The following is an 18,269-nucleotide window of genomic DNA, read 5'->3' as shown; positions in this document are numbered from 1 at the left end:
AAACTTATAATGCAAATTAACTGTTATTTTCTTTAATTTCTTGAAACGAACAAAACAAATAGATGAGGGGGTTTCAATTGACGTGGAGAATTTGCGCCGATATAAAAAATAAATAAAACACAGTCTCTTGTAAGGCCCCAACTTCCCCGAAGTGATGTTTGCTACATGAAAACTTTAATAAAATAAAATGAAATAAAAAAACAAACATTGTAGACCTATATCCCTTCGGCATTGCCCTCTAGTGGTTGGGGGAAGTTACCACCGCTTTTATGGCGCTAATAAACATTGTAACTGACCCGTCTGTTAAAAAAATAAAAAATAAAAATAAGACTTGGTTACTGTGGGCATGAACAGATCGAGCCTCACGTGAACTCTCCTCCTCTTCAAGGCAACGCTGAAAGCTTAAATCAAGATTGTTTGTAGTAGTTTGTACTTGCATAATCTCAATGTTCTTAATAAATGTAAAAGAAACATAAAACATGACCACATCCTCTGGAGAAAAGAACACAAACTGTGAAACTGATGCCAAACACATGTGATCTGTGCTGTGCATGTGTCCAGAGTTTAAACAAAATTTAACCACTTGTATTTTATGCTTGGGGTATTTCTGATTCTGGAAGCTGGTTCTGATTTGATAATGGCTCATCTACAAGCTCACAACGCATCGCAAAGCTTGCATATAGTCTAATAAAAAAAGAAAAGAAAAACAATAAAAATCTTTTGAAAACGTTTTAACACAACTCTTCTCGTATGGGGGTCCCTGGCACAAAATATTTTCAGATGGGTGTTCAGTGGCTAAATACACATCGATCTGAAGGTCCTAGAAGTGAAAATGTTTGAGTACATTTTCCTTGTCAATAGCAGTCGGGGCATGTCATGCCCACCTCCGTTGGAAACCAAAGCAGCATGTCATCTTGTGGTCTTTCATCCACATTTATGAGTTGTTTTTTTAAACGTTTTATTCTATCAGTCATGTTGATCCAAAGTTGTTCCCGTGTCCGGCTTACGATGGTTCCCATTGTGTGCTACTGCAGCGGTCCCCCTGGCCTCTTTGTCTACCTGTGGCTGTGAATCAGAATCAGACAAGTGTCTTTTCTTGGTCACATCGTCCTCCATGGTGCCGTTGGTCTTGGCCTCCCTCTTCCTCTTACAGACCAGGCCAGAGTTCTCTTCGCCAATTTTTCCCTCTGGAACTCCCAGAATACGGAGGCACACTACAGCTGCTGCCTGCTCCGCGAACTTCTTCGACTTCTCCCTGTGTGCAATGAAATCAAGACTTTTTGTTTGCCGGTTTTACGTGCAAAGCAGGGGAGGGTTAGATTGCAACGGTACCTCTGAAAATATACATATGTACTGTATAACGGGTCAATGCAAATGAATGAATGAATTTTGCCTATTCGCTTCAAAGTTTTGCTTCACTGTTGTCATCTCGACAGCTATATTTATTGATTTTGTCACACCAATAATGAAACTGCAACTCACATGGGAAAAACACACTCGCTGTGTGCCTTTGACACCCTGATTGTAAAAGGTCGATACATTTTAGACATGAAATGGAACATGTAGCTCACTGCTTATTTTTATTTTAGGTGCTAGATTAAAACTTTGTTATTGGTACAGTGATTGACAACGTGTCGTGCATGCATAGGAAAATGGGTGAAGACACGAAAGAATACAGCAACCAAAATCACACTAAAAATATTTTCGTCTCTAGTTTGAACACACATAATCTCGTTGCTGTCGGGAGGAAACCTCATAACTCAATTTTTGAGGTTTTTTATTTTTTAGCATAGATCAGTGCTATTGAACACCCTTTACGTCTGTGTGTTGTTTCGAAAATATTGAACCAATGGAAAGTAGTAAAAAGTGCTTTGGACAAAACCTATTAACTCCATTGGACCCTCAAACTGTCTGCTAAAGCAACTAACTCCACCACCTCTCTCCCTCTCATGGAAGTAATTGACAATAAATAAAGTCACAACACCAACTTTGAGGCGGCAGTATTGCTTTGTTTTAAAAATATACGGTTTTCTTAATTTCCTGAAAAATGTATATTTTTCATTTCCTGAAAAATGAACATTTTGGAGTTAGGTGGTTTCCTCCCGACAGCAGAGATCTGTCAGGTGGAAACATGTTAAAAACTGTTACTTTTCAGGATTCAAATTCAAAAGCAGCCGATCTACAAGCTGAAAATGTGTCGCTTCACGCCGTGTTTCATGCTTGTGGATCTGCTACTTTTGATGCTTCCGTGTGACACTGTAGTATGATCACGTCGTAGGGCATTCATTTATGAAAAAACACAAAATGGAAATATGGAGATGGGAGGTTTCTGCCCGTTAGCAACAATAAATCTGGCCGTTGTGAAAAAGAAAAGAAACACAAGAAAAACATGACAAAAACATTGGCATATTTGCAGTGATTTTCTATTTCCTTACCACAAGGTCGATCTGTATTTCTTATCTGCTACCGTTACCGTTGATTGGAAAGCTCTGTCTTGTGAGCGTTGTACCTGAACACAAGAATCAGAAAGAACCCATATACATCAGTGAAGTTGATGCATTTCAATGAATTAGAAGGGAAAGAAAGGAAAACTAGAAAAAGTGCCCCTCGGGGCACAGGTCTCCACCAGGCAAGGTCAGGTTGTGGCCTCCTGGTGGCGCTATAATAGGCCAATGTGAAAAGGGTTCCACTTCTTCTTATGCCTTTGATGGCAATTGGATGATTTGAGGCATTTTGTTCCAAAAATGTGTTTTGCAAAAATCCACCTGTTGGTGGCGCTATAACAGGCCAATGTGAAAAGGTTGGGATATATTCCTCAACCTAGTAGGAAAGTATGCGAAAGATTGCACATAAATTGCACGCTGCTTTCATGATTAGAGGCTTTTTGTTCAAAACAGGCCAATCCTGCAAACTTTGAAAGCCAATGTTACCAAATTACGATGGAATATGAAATATCGGACAGATCCGTCTTGAACACAAGTTACAACTATAGAGATACTGTGTATATATATCCACTTTATCCACTTAAACCCTACCAGCTGTTAAAAACAATTTACATTTAACAATGATTCTATATTGATGAGACCATCTAAATTTTACTGCACATATTATGTACACTATCCTAACTACAGCCGTGTATGAGAGGCAGTGTGCAATTTGTAGGCAGTCTGTGTATCATGTACTCTAGGCACTGTGTGTGTGTGTGTGTGTGTGTGTGTGTGTGTGTGTGTGTGTGTGTGTGTGTGTGTGTGTGTGTGTGGCGCGTGCGTGCGTGGACTGATTACAGTCTGTGTATGCACTGTAATTGCTCAACAGCAAATAACGTTGCGTCCAAGACAAACTTTCATCGGTACAATAAAGTCTATCTTATCTTATCCTTTATTTCTTGCTGCATGTACACAGAAGGTAATCTAGTATCTATATTCTTCATTACACTAATTATGTACACATGGGTATTTGAAATTAAACTGGTTGATTATCACTGCTAGAGCCATAGAATCTTCTCTTATGGGGGTCCTTGGCATATACTTTTCTAATGGGGTCCGTAGGCTAATTGGGGTCCATTTGGGGGACCTTGACATAAAATAGTTTGGGAACCACTGGCATAGTGAGTGCATACTCGACCAGAAACTTGAGCAACCGTTTGTTGGATGAGCTCAGCATCGTACAACAAGAGACTTTCAGCTGAGAACAGTATAGACTAAAAACAGCGACACCACTCTTTGTCATACAATATTGGTCGTTAAAGCAGCCTCAGCGGCCTGTAGACAAAACATGAATGTGTTGCTATGTAAAGAGACACAATGCAGTGTGTAATCTGCATGGATTAAAGCCAAATACAATCTCACAGCTGAAAAATGTTGTTTATGGCCACTTCAAATGCTCTCATTTTATAATATTAACTAGTCTACAAGCTCTCAATTGAGAGTTTGTAGAATGGCTATTTTCGCGAACATGCTTCCGTAGAATAAATGCTGGTTTCTATCGCACAACATACTTCCTGTCTCCCATAGAATATATTACGTTATGCTGGCTTCTATTGCGCAACATGCTTCAATAGAAGACATGCTTGCTTCTTTGGCATCTAAATGACTGAAATCAGTAGTGGCGACTGCAAACTTGAATCCATCTTACAATTTCATATAATGGCTGCTCCAGCTTCTCCTTGCGGGTCCATTCCAGCAGATACATCTTAGGAGTGATCTGCGGCGGGTACTCCCTCCTAGAAAACACACAGTGGTAGAAGAAGTACTCAAGATTTTGTAACTTCAATTTGCAATATCACAATTTAAATACTGTTACAATAGACTACAATTCCTTTTCTTATTGTCTCCGACAGACTGAAGCCGTGGCCGAGACAATGTTTTTGCTGTCCGTGTGTGAGCAGCTAATCCCCGGCACCATTGGACAGATCGGCGTGAAACTTTGCATGCAGACTCCCTGGAGGCCAAGGAAAATGTTCCACATCAGTACCAACAGGAGGCAGACTGTAACTAACCAAACAACCAACCAACGTACCTTTCAAACCTGACGTACATGGTAGTGACATCTCCATCCATGACGGGGTGCTCAGGGTGGCTATGGACCTGGATGGCCTCTCTCTTGGTTTGCATTTGGGTCTCCATCTTCTCATAAAACTCCTGCATCCCGTAGGCGTCACTGCAACACACATGGTTTCACTTACAGGGTGGTTTAGGTTTTTTTTGTTGCTTTACAGTCTGTACACATAAAAGCCATGATATGTTCCTTCTAATGCGCATAGGACTTACTTTTTAAAATCTACTTAATTTAATGAATGTGATGTGTGTATTTATTCATTCAATAATCTACAAGCCAATCTACAGGCTTACAAATAGTGAGCATGTAGACCGGCTATTTTTAAAAGTACCTCAAAATGATACTTTACTTTGACTTACTTAAGTAAGTCAGAGTATACACTTGCGTTGTCGCACCGCGACTTCTCCGAGCAATAACGCAGGTCTCATTGAAAATGAACTGTATGCGCGTTTTATCGCTCCCCGTTTGCAAGGCCCTTGAGTCAGAGAGGCTTAACCCTTAGAAGGTGAAAGACGCCAATTGGCGTCTTCATCAGAATTCCGTAAATGATCAATGACGCCAATTGGCGTCTTCGCCGTTTTTGATTAATCTAAACATATTAATATGCTCCGAAGCGCTGTTTAAATTCCTGAGCTTATATTCCAACTACATTACCCAGAAAACCCGTGTCACGTGACACACGTGTACGTGTTGCCATTGGAAGCTGGTCCCACCCCCTGTAAACAGTGGGGGCAGAGGGAGTCTTCATAGTTTTCATTGTTTTGCCTGTTTACCCGTCTCGCCCGAGCGATTTTCTAGCAGAAAAAGTTGAAAGCAGTACTATTTATTTGAGCGAGTTTTGTGGTAGTAGTATTGATCCATACGCGTCCCAGTCGCCTTCTCCAGGCGGAGTAGCCCTGGTCCAGTGCTTACAGCGAGACTCGCTGCTCCCTCCCTCCTTTTTTCATTGTCTCCCCATCGTCGTCCGATGAGCTATACCGGGAAACCATTGAAGAAGACGATCAACCCGGAATGTTTTGAGGTAATCTTATTGTAGAAAATGCCCTTCTATAGTGATCAGACATCATAAGATGATCGCTACAAATAGATGCTTGGATAATTACTACTACTAGTCAGATCATGACGCCAGAATGACTCACCACGATGGCCCCCAGCCATTAGCCAGCACCAAAGGTGCTGGCTAATTGTGTCGATCGGTTGGTCGGTGCAGTACAAATGTATCGTAGCAGGCATGCACGCATGGCAGTACAAGTATTTTATATTGTAGCGTGCCTTATAGGCGATCTGATCTTTAGAGTAATGTTCGCTCCTTTTATTTACTGTCTACAAAGACGGAGAACAAACATGCATCGTTTACTGAAGCAACGCGTGAATATGATGACCTTGCTACAAGGATCGGAGGGGGGACGGGGAGTGAAGCTAACAGTAGCGTATTATATAAGATCTGTATGACGTTTCATTGACGTCTGAGCTTGCATGATAATCGCATTAATTGAATATTGTATACTATCATGATTGTACATTGTTTAGTGTGTCTCCGTGTGATGATGATGATGACGATGATGTCAGATAGCCTACGTCCCCCCCACCCCCAACTGGCTATTGGCCGGGCTGACTACAGCTAAATGTTTATTTTTATATATTTAGAACTGGCATCAGAGGAGGAGGATGATGATGATGATGATGATGATGAAGACGAAGAGTCAAGACTGCGATGGAGTTCTCCGACACTGAACCGGATGCATTCATTCATTTCAGTTGTTGTTTTTTTTTAATTTAGCCTACACACACACACACACCGTCAAGAACAACTGGAATGCAGTGGTTTGGGGACACTGGGGAGTTTGGGGACAACTGTTTTGTATGTAGGCCTATTTATTTTCTGTAATATTTATTATAATTGTATTATGTTAGTAGTCATAAAAAATAAAAGACGCTTTTACAATGAGTTAGACCTGTCATGGCTATTTTGTTCACTATTCTGAGGTTTATGGTTTGACTAAGCGAGTTTCAACTGTGATTTACTCTGTAACGGTAGATGGTAAGAACCCAATTTTTTGTTATAATACAGTATACATTCAAGTCTATATTTTGATACATATCATGGGCACAAAGTCATATCAAAACAATGTCCTTGGATGTGTTTTTTTATCAAAACTGTTTCTTCACAACAGGTTTTTGAGATACATGCATGAATAGACAAGGTACTGGTAAGACTATGTAAACATGGTATATATCAAAATGTGCGTTAGAATGTCTAATTTTACCCCAAAAAAGAATTGAGTTTATATGATGTTCCATTTCAGAGCTAGGGGGACTTTTAGCTGGATAGGTCAGATTGATCATGACTGACCATGCTATTTATAGATGGCAAAATATCTACAGTGGTACATGTGAGAAACTTTTTATTTTATTTTAATTGAACTAGACAACTCACCCTTTAAAATGAGATATTGCATGGCTATGTACGCCCAGCAGAAAAAAAGTTATTTAGAAAATAAAACTTCAACCGGGCATAACTTTTTTTGTTGTCCTAGAAACACTACCCAGTGTAAATGCAGGCTCTTTTAAATGGCTTCCAACACAAAAACTAAACATTTTATCAACTCAGTTCATTTTTTTCCTGGAAGCAGACAAGCCAAGCTTTCTCTGAAGGTCTTTCGTTGTCACACATTCACAACAGAGAATTTTCAATAAATCATTCAAAAACGCCATTCTGCCATAGAGAAGTCTAAAAACTATATAGAAATCCTTGAAACTCTCAAAGAGTTAATGTCGGTATCAGCCAGGTTGCGGGAGTCTATCCCAGTTTCAATGCACTAGACATCTGGGTCTGAGGTGGAGCGCAACACCTACCTACCATCAGCTCCCAGTACAAGTACCGCACAACATCAAGCCGTGCTCCTCATACACTGAGTTGGCGGTGCCTGGGATCGAACCCATGACCTTGCGGTCTACCGACTGAGCTAGAGGCTAGAGTAAAGCCTGCCAAATATTCAGCATCTGCAAACACCTCCCCCCAGAATGTATACCTAAACACCATATCCAAGGAGGCACAAAGCAAGTCTTCCAGAAAATGTTGCCCAATCCTGCCCTCTAGTGGATGAAAGGGTTGAACCTCTCTGCATCCTCAAACTTTGGTACTTGGGCTATGGGCCTTATGGCGAGGCTTACGCATGGTGCATGTGCATGCCTGCGTGCGTGCGTGCGTCCGACCACTTTGATGTTTTAATGATCTTTTGCTGTGGGTCGGCACCACAGACAGGACTGGTGTGAGTGGCATTTCTGTCAACTTTGCTGAACCTTCATTTAGACGTTAAGTATGTGAGGGAAATATTTGATCAATGCCACTTGTGCACTGAATACTTACAGATCAGTTCTGAACAGAGTATACGTGGGGTACAAATGGTGTAACACATAGTGTATCGATATAATGTTGAATATTCTTGTATTGAGATACCAGTCCGTTTCAAGATCTCAGACTGTAAAAGTGAAGTGGCAAGCCTGAAAATAGCTACAAACTCACAACACTCGCAATTAGCAAATGACGTAAGAAAGTATAAATGAAGCAGGACTCACCAGAGCTCTTTATTGGTCTGGGATGATTGGACTTGTTTTCCCATTGGAGATTCCACTTTGTCCCTCAGCATCTGACACAGACAGTACTTACTGTTGAACACATTGTTGTCGTATTGTATTGCCTGAGAAAAGGAGAACATATTACTAGTCTTAACCAATGAATAGTCAGGGGGCCACAACTGGAAAGCACTTCAGAAATGATTTTTGCTAACATCTTTGGGTACAAGCTGACAACCTTGTTTGGTTAGAAGGTACCCATAGTACAGTGGTTCTCAAAGTGGGGTCCGGGGACCGCCAGGGGTCCTTGAGGGAGTTCCAGGGGGTCCCCAGCTAAATTATAGTTTGGAACCAAATGGACCCCTATGGGTCTGTAACTCTAAGTGTACACATGGAACAAAATGGACCCCAACGGGTCCATTTGGTTCCATGTGTACACTCGGAGTTAAATTAACATTGATTTTACAATATAAATTGGGGGTCTCAGAAATAGAAATGCCATTAAATGGGGCTCCGAAGTCTAATTCAGGTCAAACCCGGGGGTCCTTGAAACTAAACAGGTTGAGAATCACTGCTAGACTCAAACTCTTCTCTTATGGGGTTCCCTGGCATATCTTTTCAAATGGGGGTCCGCAGGCTAATTAGTGTCAATTTGGGGGTCCTTGACATGAAAATGTTTGGGAACAAATGTCATAGAAGAAGTTTTATGGTGGTTGTTGTGTTGAATTTATTTCAGGTGACTTTTCGAAGTCCCTTCACGTTTTCTGTGCCACTAGGTGGCAGCATACACACACCTAAGGAATGCCACCCGTCCGTTTCGGGTTATTCAGGAAGGTGGGGGCTTTTGTTATGAGCACAGTGATCACTCGCATTAACTCAGACCCTTAGCTATCATTACAACCAGTTACATGTGCTCAGCGATGCGGTACAAACTCACAAATGATTTACGATCGTCGGGTGCGCGGCGACTCACCATGGACAGCACTCGAACCTTTTGAGATACAGCACTTTGAAAATCCTGTTATAATGGAGGCTCAATGGAGCTGGATTTAAAAGTCCCATAGCTAAAAGGGTAAACTGAAGGTCGCTGCTTTCATATATGGAGTATACGGTTGTCTACGAACATACGTGTAGATAGCATCAGTAGGTACTGATAGCCTAGCTACGTTTATGAACGTAGATAGCAGCTCATTTCATGCTATAGTCAAATAATCTGATTAAACATCAATTCTTTACAGTGAAATGTATTTCATATTAAAGGACATAGATAAAACACACACACATATATATACAATGCTGGTATGCTCAAAATATATACGAGCGTAAATTGCTTAGTGAATCATGCCCAGAAGACATTGTGTGCTCACTACTCACATATTTGAGGTACTCCTCCATCACTTCTTCCACAGGCAGCAGGCCGTGGCTGCGGAACACAGAGGCGTTCCACATGGCGGCCCGGGCCAGCATGACCGACGACGCCCCTGTGGCCTGACGGAACTCCTCGATGTCACACTGACTCTTCACCAGGTCCAAAGAGCCTCCACTGTTAACAACACACAGCCATGGACACAGACACGGTTTAGGGCTGCTGATGGACAGTCAAATATATAGAGGGTATGCGCATGCATAAAGTGAATGGGAAATAGAGTGGCAAATCGAGTGGTAAAGTGAGTTTAATGTCGTTTAACGTCGTTTAATGCAATCAGATAGGACCTTTCCGTTTGGATGTATGGGCTGTCAAGGTCAGAAAAGTGTTTTTTTGGCACTCCCGCATAACTTCCGGGTATGATGATGATGTCACGCGCATACCCTCTATTGTTTTCACCATCGTCATCATCTGTTTAACCACTTGATTGGTATCCATATAATATCCATATATTTCATAGCTCTGACTAAAGCGGTTCCTACAGGCCTTTATTTCATGACTGGATATGAAGATTTTGACAGCCTGACTGAACAAATTAACCTATATACCTTGTCATACGACAAATGGTGAAAATACTCTCTCACAGCCATTGTGATGTGATGCGTTGTAAGCATGGAGATCTGCTATTTTAAAATATGTCAACGGATATGCCAGGAGAACAGTTGGAGTCTTACTTAGCGATGACAGGGACAGACACACTGTGAGCCACAGCCTGTATGAAGTCACAGTGAACAGGGTGCCTCGGACGCTCATCTTTAAACCTAAACACCAGTGAGAAATGCTTAACATTTGACAATATCATGCACATAGACATAATGTAGAAAGATTACAAATAGTAGATGGACATGTAGCCATAGAGTGGATAGGATATATATTGTTGCTGACAGGTGGAAACCATAGCATGTCTAAAACATGATATTTTTTTAAATAACATGTGTTCCAAAGGATTCCATGTAGTCATTAGTCACAAGCTCATTACAGTAATACTTTTAACTGGTTGGATCTATAAAACCCACAGCCAGACTCTGACTAAATAACAACATTGGATCCATTGAACACAGGTTTTTTTTACCCATTTCCTGAAAATGTATTATTTTGGACATAAAAAGATTCCACCAGACAGATTATCTGATAAATGCGCTAAAATGGGGATGTAGAATGATTGCATGAAAAGGTTACCTGCCATGAACCGCAATAGCAGCTACGCCCGTCTTCTCAATCCTTTTGACCAAAGTCACCGTCTCCTCCACCTAAAATCATTCACGTCAGCTTTCATTAGAGTGGCCCAAGGACGCCCAGGGGTTCTGGATTTCATTATATTTAGTTTGATTTAACTATAATAACACTGCACCATCCAGCACTTACAGTAGATAGGATTCTGATTTTACATGTCACTGGTTTGGACACTCCTTTGACAAGTGTCCTGAGGATCTACAGTTGAGAAAAGGAATACATCTGATCAATGTTCTTTCTATTCAACTCAGTTAGATAGATTGGATAGCTCTGAACAAACGATTGAATAATCCAGTAGTTCCCAACTGACTTTCAAATCATGTTTTAATAATTGATTAAATCGATTAGCCTGATTAACCTCATACTCCTGTCTTATAATTTGTTGTGCAATCGAGGCAAAAATCTGAAATAATAATGGGCCCTATTTTCACCAGTGCCTTACCCCTTATGCCTAAACGTCTTTGCCTTTTTTACCATTTTGAAAAACATTTTTGAATTGTTCAAATGGACGATCTACAAGCTCACGTGTCAATATAGATTGGCTAGTTGAACAATTTTAAAATGTTTTTCAAAATAAAAGGCAAAGAAGTTTAGGGATACAGGTAAGGGAAACTGACAAAAAATAGGGCTACAAGCTTGTAGGTCAGCTATTTTAGATATTTGTGAAACATTAAGTAGATGAAAGGAAGGATGTTGAACTATCTCCAAATAGACATGGCATCACGCAATCCCCTATGCCCTCATAGGGGGGCCGGACCACAGGTTGGGAACCAATCAGTGGAAAGAAGACATACTCACAGCCTCAATCTTATCAGGTTCTGAAAGAAGTGCAGCCCCCATTCCTCCCTACAAAGCAGAGAGCAGAGCCCACCGATAGATCAAATCTACTCAGCTGGTATTGGCCTATCACAGGTATATGTATGTTGTCCAAACTTTTTATATGGCAGAAAAATATGCTAAAAAGATTATTCTATTTGTGTATGTTTTTGTACAATAAAGTTTATTGTTAAGCTTAAATATAAAATTAAATAGAGAGAGAGAGAGAGAGAGAGAGAGCGAGAGAGAGCGAGAGAGAGCGAGAGAGAGCGAGAGAGAGAGAGAGAGACAAAGAGTGACAGAGATAACGATAATGGCTCCAAACAATAATCCAAATAAATGATATAAATATATCACAGGTAAGTATTAACTGCAAGAGCTCAACTCACCTTAGTGGAGTATTCTTTTGGACAACCCATATTCACATCAATAGCAGCTACATCCTTCTCCCTGCACATAAGACGAAATACACAAAACCTTTCTAGTAAAATACTGAAATATCATGCTCATGAATTTAAGGTAAAGCAATCAGAAGTTGCTATACATTCGGTGACATTGTTGTAGTCGCAGTGAGTGATTGATGGAGTTGGTGTCTGCTGACACATTTGGTTATCATTTTGATTTATAGAGTCTTTTGTACAGCTCGTATAGTTAGTTATAACTTAAGACATGATTTTACGGTTTTGGGTGTTGCACTTAAAGGAGAATTCCATGCTAGAAGGCTATCTTACCTTTATTTGTAGTAGTTACATCCCCACCAAAGAGGTCCAGGTGTTATTTTGTGCAAAAGCGCATTATTGGCTATTTCCCTACCATAAGCCATCAGTGAATTGAATTGCATTGAATGGGGCATTGGGGTGTTGAGGGCTTATATTAGGGGAAATAGCCAATAATGCACTTTTGCACAAAATAACACCTGGACCTCTTTGGTGGGGACGTAACAACTACAAATAAAGGTAAGAAAGCCTTCTAGCATGGAATTCTCCTTTAAGAGTTTGAGGAATGAGGTTGAGGGTTCAAGTCTAATAACGTGGACTCACACAAGCTGTGCCACAGCTAGCGCTCTCTCTGGATTAGCAGTTCCCTGCAAAAACATAAAAGAAAGAACTTATTGCAGAAAACCTGTCAACTCTGAACCAACATAGAAGCAAAACCACACTGGATCAGGACTCTCTCACCATTTGAAAGACAACTCTGTCCCTCTCCCTCTCACAGGTCCTAAACATGACTCTGTCATCTGGAGCTACAAAATCCACCGTGTCCAGCAGCTCTGTCAAAGACAAAGACACAGACACACGTCACTGGGCATAATGGGCAGCCTTATAGATTCAAAAGATAAAATAAAGGAGAGAATAATATACTAACCATTTACCACCCTCTGACACTGAGCCATTTTTATATCAATGAGTTCCTGCAATGACATGGATGACAATTAATTTAGTTGAACAACAGTTGAACAAACAACAACTCTGTAGTAACTCGCAGTACTCTAATCACATTTCCCTACTGTAAAAACATGGGTGTGGACCCCCCTTATATATATATATATATATATATATATATATTAGGGGGGTTCATTTGGTTACATTTGGACACTCAAGAGCCAAGCCTGCGAGGACTCTAGCCCCTTTCGGGGCCCTCGGTTACCTTTTCTGTATTTTGGACGGCGATACCCTAGGGACTAGGGTCCCTTGAAAGTGAATCCACTCTCCAATAGACGCAGCTGTACCACTGTCTGCTCATGGACACATGCAGCGTCGCTTGAGTGTTGATGAGATGTTTCAAACATGCATAAAGTAGCAGTAGGAGACTGCGAAAACGTGTGCAAAACTGTGTTAATCTAAGTTTTGACTTCTCTGAAATTCTCTCTTCCTCACTTCCCATTTCCCGCCTCCCGCACCGCGATTGGCTAGCTGCACGTTGCTGTATCTGCGCTCAGACATTCGGAACACCGTTTCAACCCATTCTGAACCCCTTTTCGTGTTTTGAGCATTATGTTACTTTAGCCATTGAAAAATAGCAGATCTACAAGCTCATAGCGCGGCACCGAGTGCCGCGCTACGAGCTTGTGTCTGCTATTTTTATTTTTATTTTGTTTGAAAAATTGTGAAAATGTGGCGCAGATCTTTGAATATATATTCTTTCAGAGCGAACGTTTTCAACTCAAATCTTTGCTTCTGGAGAGGTCACTAGAACAACATATTTTCAGATGGGAGTCGGCGGACAAATACAGATAATTCTGGGGGTCCTTGACATGACATAGTCTGAGAACCACTGACATAGAAACATGGGTTTTTCAGAAAACTGTCATGATTTATAACTATAAGACATTTGTAGAATCGGCCTCAGGTCTAAATGGGTTAAAGAGGAAACCTGTCTTCTTATTTTGAAATTAACCAAAGCTAAGATTGGGCAAGTTATTAAATAGACCCACGACACGACACAACAGCAGTACTAAAAACATCCAGCATGTACGCGGTCGGCCAATCAGAAGCTGTAACTGGGGAGACCAAGGTTTGAATTAAGACATAAAATGTTCAGCTTCACTCATTATTATTATAGCCTTGTGCTACTCACCTCACAGTAGACTATGTCGGCCCCATAATCCAGAGCCAGCAACCTCATGGGCAGGGTCCCGACACGAACCATCGGAGCCAGGGCTGTGATGTTTTTGAAACACAGTCTCCCTACTGTACCCGATGTCATGGTTGGTTCGTTCTCCTAATAAAATGCAACAATCAGCATCAACAAATTGGATATTGACGGGTTGTAGATGTGCAATTTTCAGCAGATGGAAAAACTCCTTGGAATGCCACTGATCCTAATATGCTGAAAACATGTCTTTAAAGCAAACTGCAAAATAAATACTCGTATCCAAAAAGCAGTCGATAAATAGATAAATAAAAAGGTATACAGCTTATAAAATACCCGCCGCACGGCGCCGCAGTGGTGTCCGATTAGAACTTGTCTTAAATGGGATGCCGAAACTTCTTACACAATGATATCGGGGTTGTAAGGCCAGACATCGCTGAGGACATCTGGGTTGTAAGACCAGACATCACTGAGGACATCTGGGTTGTAAGACCAAATATCCTGTCTCGTACAGAAGGCGATGGAAACTCTCAGGAGGAGCATACAGCAAATGCTGCTATTTCCCCTAAACCTCTTTGGATACTTCTTATTAAAAGGTTTTACTGGATGCGTGTCATGATGACGATGCCAAACGTGTATACAGTATACCCATATATGAGGTTTCTACATTAGCCTGATGTCAGCGCTGGATGTCGCCGTCGTCCTCATATATGGAGCTCTAGGTGAAAACCTTCATACACAGATTCTTCTCAAAGAAAATTAATATCATTTTCTTCAGCAATATAATTCAAAAAGTGGCCCTGGCGGTGGCGTAACCGTCTGGGCACCCGACTGGTGATCCAGTCGCAGTGTGCCGCGGGTTCGACTCCCGAGCCCGACACGGCCTTTACTGCATGTCTTCCCCCATCTCTCTCCCGTTTCCTGTCAGCCTACTGTCTGTCCCTTCAAAAACCAATAAAAGACGTAAGCCGCAAAAAAATATATATATAATTCAAAAAGTGAAACTTTCATATATTCTCGCTTCTCGGTTCATTGCGTATTTTTTTTGTTTTTTGTTGTCAGAAATGTTGACCATCTGAAAAGTATATTAAAGGTATATTCAGTGATTTCACTTAACCCTGCAAGACCCGGATATATTTCTTTATACGTCACGCCTCATGACATCACGCCTCGTGACACGTCATGCCACCATATATGGCCATCTCCATATATGGAGATCACAACACTGACCTCATCAAACCCTGGATAGACATACATGTAGAAGACTCGATCATCAACTAGATCTGCATATATGGATTGGAGCCGGCCAGCAACCGTCCTTCCTCTTCTATGTCTCCCTTTTGACTGATACCTGTCCATTCAAACTCTAGACGGGCCCGCCCTAAAGTTATTAGTGCAGCCGCACTAACTAGAATTCTCAACAGGCCTGAAAATTAAGGCCCGGCCCTACCTGGGCCCTCATCAAACCCTGTACACTCAAGACTATGCCTTTAGGGCGAGGTCGCTTCTCACGCTCAGGGCATCTTACTGGTTGTATATCTATCTCCCTGCTCTTAATGGTTGTATAATAATGTGCCGAGCAGGGAGAAAAATGTAGCAGAGCAGAACGCCAAGATAAAATTTAACGGTATATGCACACTTATCTGACTGAACTAGTAGTTTTGGCACTGTAGGCAGTGCCAAATCCAGTGGAAAGGAAAATCAGCATCTCCAAAGCAAGCTTGTCAACAATAGTTACTGAAGCACAAAGTGCTCTAAAATATCCAGATAGATTGCTGTGTTGACTCTGGACTTGACACAGTGGTCAACACCAGCAGATGACACATGGCACCGACAATAATCACCGACAGTGAAAACTTCACACAGCCATTTACCAGATGCTGATTTTCCTTTCCAACTGGATTTGGCACCTGCCTACAGGCTATCAAAACTACTAGTACTTGGTGTACTGACCATGGCATTACTGTGCTCAACTGGCCTGACAAGTGTGACAAGTTGCACCACTGCAAGTAGGCTATACTTCAAATGAACAAGTCTGAGAACCACTCACTGTGCTATGCTAACGTTAGCTTACTCCACAGTCGTTCACTGAGATGACCTAACAATAGAAATACTACTACTAGTACCACATCTTCCTTAAATGTGGGGATATATCTGGTGTACCTGGCAGTAAATAAAACTCACCGACATGTAGTAAACGGTGTGTGGTTAATAATGGACAAGAAGAAGCTGTTTTCATGTGGAACTCCACGCGTGTTCACTTCACATCCACTACAGCGAACAGTACACACAATGTGGATCATGTCACATGTGTTGTTCACTTCCTGTTTTGAAAATTACGTCATTATGCCTCGCCCATCGCAGCGTGCAGAGTGACTCAGTTACGACATTGATGGATGGGGCAGAAAACTGAGCGCTCGAGCGAGTGATAATTAAGCTGGAGTTTGAAATACATTATTTTCAACGAGGGCGGCGCAAATATCAGCAATTTTAGATTTTAAAATGATAAAATATGTGAAAATATAAATATAACTATAACTACAAATGAGTACAAAATACATTGCATGGATGCATGGGACGTATCCTCAGTGATGTATCCTGAGGTCGGTTTCGGGTCTACCAACATCATACGGTATGATGTTATAGGCAGCCTATATAGCCTACAATAGCACATTGAGTCTTAGCTCTGGTCCATAGGTCTAATGTGTAAATGCAACGCATTAGAGCTATGGACCAGAGCTTCATCATTGAGGATTTGAAAAAAGGTGAAAATCAAGGAAAAGCGAAAGTCCATGGTCTCGGAGGGCATACTATAGTATGTCTTTTTTTTACGATTTTGGAGGATTTGAAAAAAAAGGTGAAAATCACGGAAAAGCGAAAGGCTATAGTCCATGGTCACTGACCGCATACTGGTCAAGGTCATTTATACTGGTCAAGGTAATTTACTAGTCTTATGAAGGTCATTTATACTGCTCAAGGTCATTGATATTGGTCAAGGTCATTGAGCGGTGCGCTATAGTGCGCGATTCTTCATCATTGTTGAGGATTAAAAAAAAATGTGAAAATCGCGGAAAAGCAACAGGCTAGTCCATGGTCACGGACCGCATACTAGTCAAGGTCATTTATACTGGTCAAGGTCATTTACTAGTCTTATGAAGGTCATTTATACTGGTCAAGGTAATTTATACTTGTCAAGGTCATTTATACTGGTCAAGGTCATTTACTAGTCTTCTGAAGGTCATTTAATAGTCTTATGAAGGTCATTTATACTGGTCAAGGTCATTTATACTGGTCAAGGTCATTTATACTGGTCATGGTCATTCATACTGGTCATGGTCATTTACTAGTCTTATGAAGGTCATTTATACTACTCAAGGTCATTGATATTGGTCAAGGTCATTGAGCGGCGCGCTATAGTGCGCAATTCTTCATCATTGTTGAGGATTTGAAAAAAGGTGAAATCGTGGAAAAGCGAAAGGCTATAGTCCATGGTCTCTGAGGGCATACTATAGTATGTCGTTTTTTACGATTTCGGAGGATTTGAAAAAAAGGTGAAAATCACGGAAAAGCAAAAGGCTATAGTCCATGGTGTCGGAGGGTCGGAGGATTTGAAAAAAAGGTGAAAATCACTGAAAAGCGACAGGCTATAGTCCATGGTCTCGGAGCACATGCTATAGGGTGGCATTTTTCACGGTTTCGGAGGATTTGATTTGTACAAAATCAAGCCGATCATTGTGTTTACACCAGAGAAACAGAAAATGAAAAGGTGTTAATGGTAATATGGGTTGATGACTTGATCATTGCTGCAAGTGATGAAAATGTTCTGAGAGATGTAAAGAACAAGCTTGCATCAAGGTTCAAAATGAAGGATTTGGGCAGACAGTGACATTTTCTAGGCATTGATTTTAACCAGATTGATGACTGTGTAAAAATGTCTCAAGCTAAGTATGTGGAAAGAATCATAGAAAGGTTTGACATGCAAGATTGCAAGCCCAGGTCAACACCTAGTGAACAAAAACTAAACTATACTGATAATACTGACTTGATGACTGATGTCAGATTATACAGA

At 41.1% G+C, this 18,269-nt stretch overlaps 1 protein-coding gene across 1 annotated transcript; it reads right to left on the bottom strand.

Moving 5' to 3' along the window:
* Positions 1–4: 4 nt before the first annotated feature.
* dus2 (dihydrouridine synthase 2) lies at positions 5–16,488 on the bottom strand. The gene is made up of 16 exons (XM_079501660.1): positions 16,385–16,488; positions 14,186–14,329; positions 12,974–13,019; positions 12,787–12,878; positions 12,649–12,692; positions 11,998–12,058; positions 11,591–11,638; positions 10,925–10,990; positions 10,739–10,809; positions 10,234–10,320; positions 9,508–9,676; positions 8,137–8,258; positions 4,519–4,659; positions 4,135–4,222; positions 2,436–2,509; positions 5–1,255 (listed from the first exon to the last, which is right to left on the bottom strand). The coding sequence occupies exons 1-16, from the start codon at positions 16,388–16,390 to the stop codon at positions 967–969; spliced, it is 1,548 nt and encodes a 515-aa protein (XP_079357786.1). The 5' UTR covers positions 16,391–16,488; the 3' UTR covers positions 5–966.
* Between the last annotated feature and the right edge of the window lie 1,781 nt (positions 16,489–18,269).

This window comes from Electrona antarctica (genome assembly GCF_951216825.1).
Source record: "Electrona antarctica genome assembly, chromosome: 5".
In the NCBI taxonomy this organism is placed as follows: domain Eukaryota; kingdom Metazoa; phylum Chordata; class Actinopteri; order Myctophiformes; family Myctophidae; genus Electrona; species Electrona antarctica.
The sequence above is the reverse complement of the archived record's forward strand: the minus strand, read 5'-3'. Positions and strand labels throughout refer to the sequence as shown.

Bases quoted from the DNA above. Each gene is read 5' to 3' on its own strand.
- dus2 (XM_079501660.1), bottom strand. The intron at 12,693-12,786 runs GTGAGAGAGTCC...ATGTTTTTGCAG, and splicing joins ACAGAGTTGTCTTTCAAATG to GGAACTGCTAATCCAGAGAG. The intron at 4,660-8,136 runs GTGAGTCCTGCT...TGTGTGTTGCAG, and splicing joins CAGACCAATAAAGAGCTCTG to TGACGCCTACGGGATGCAGG.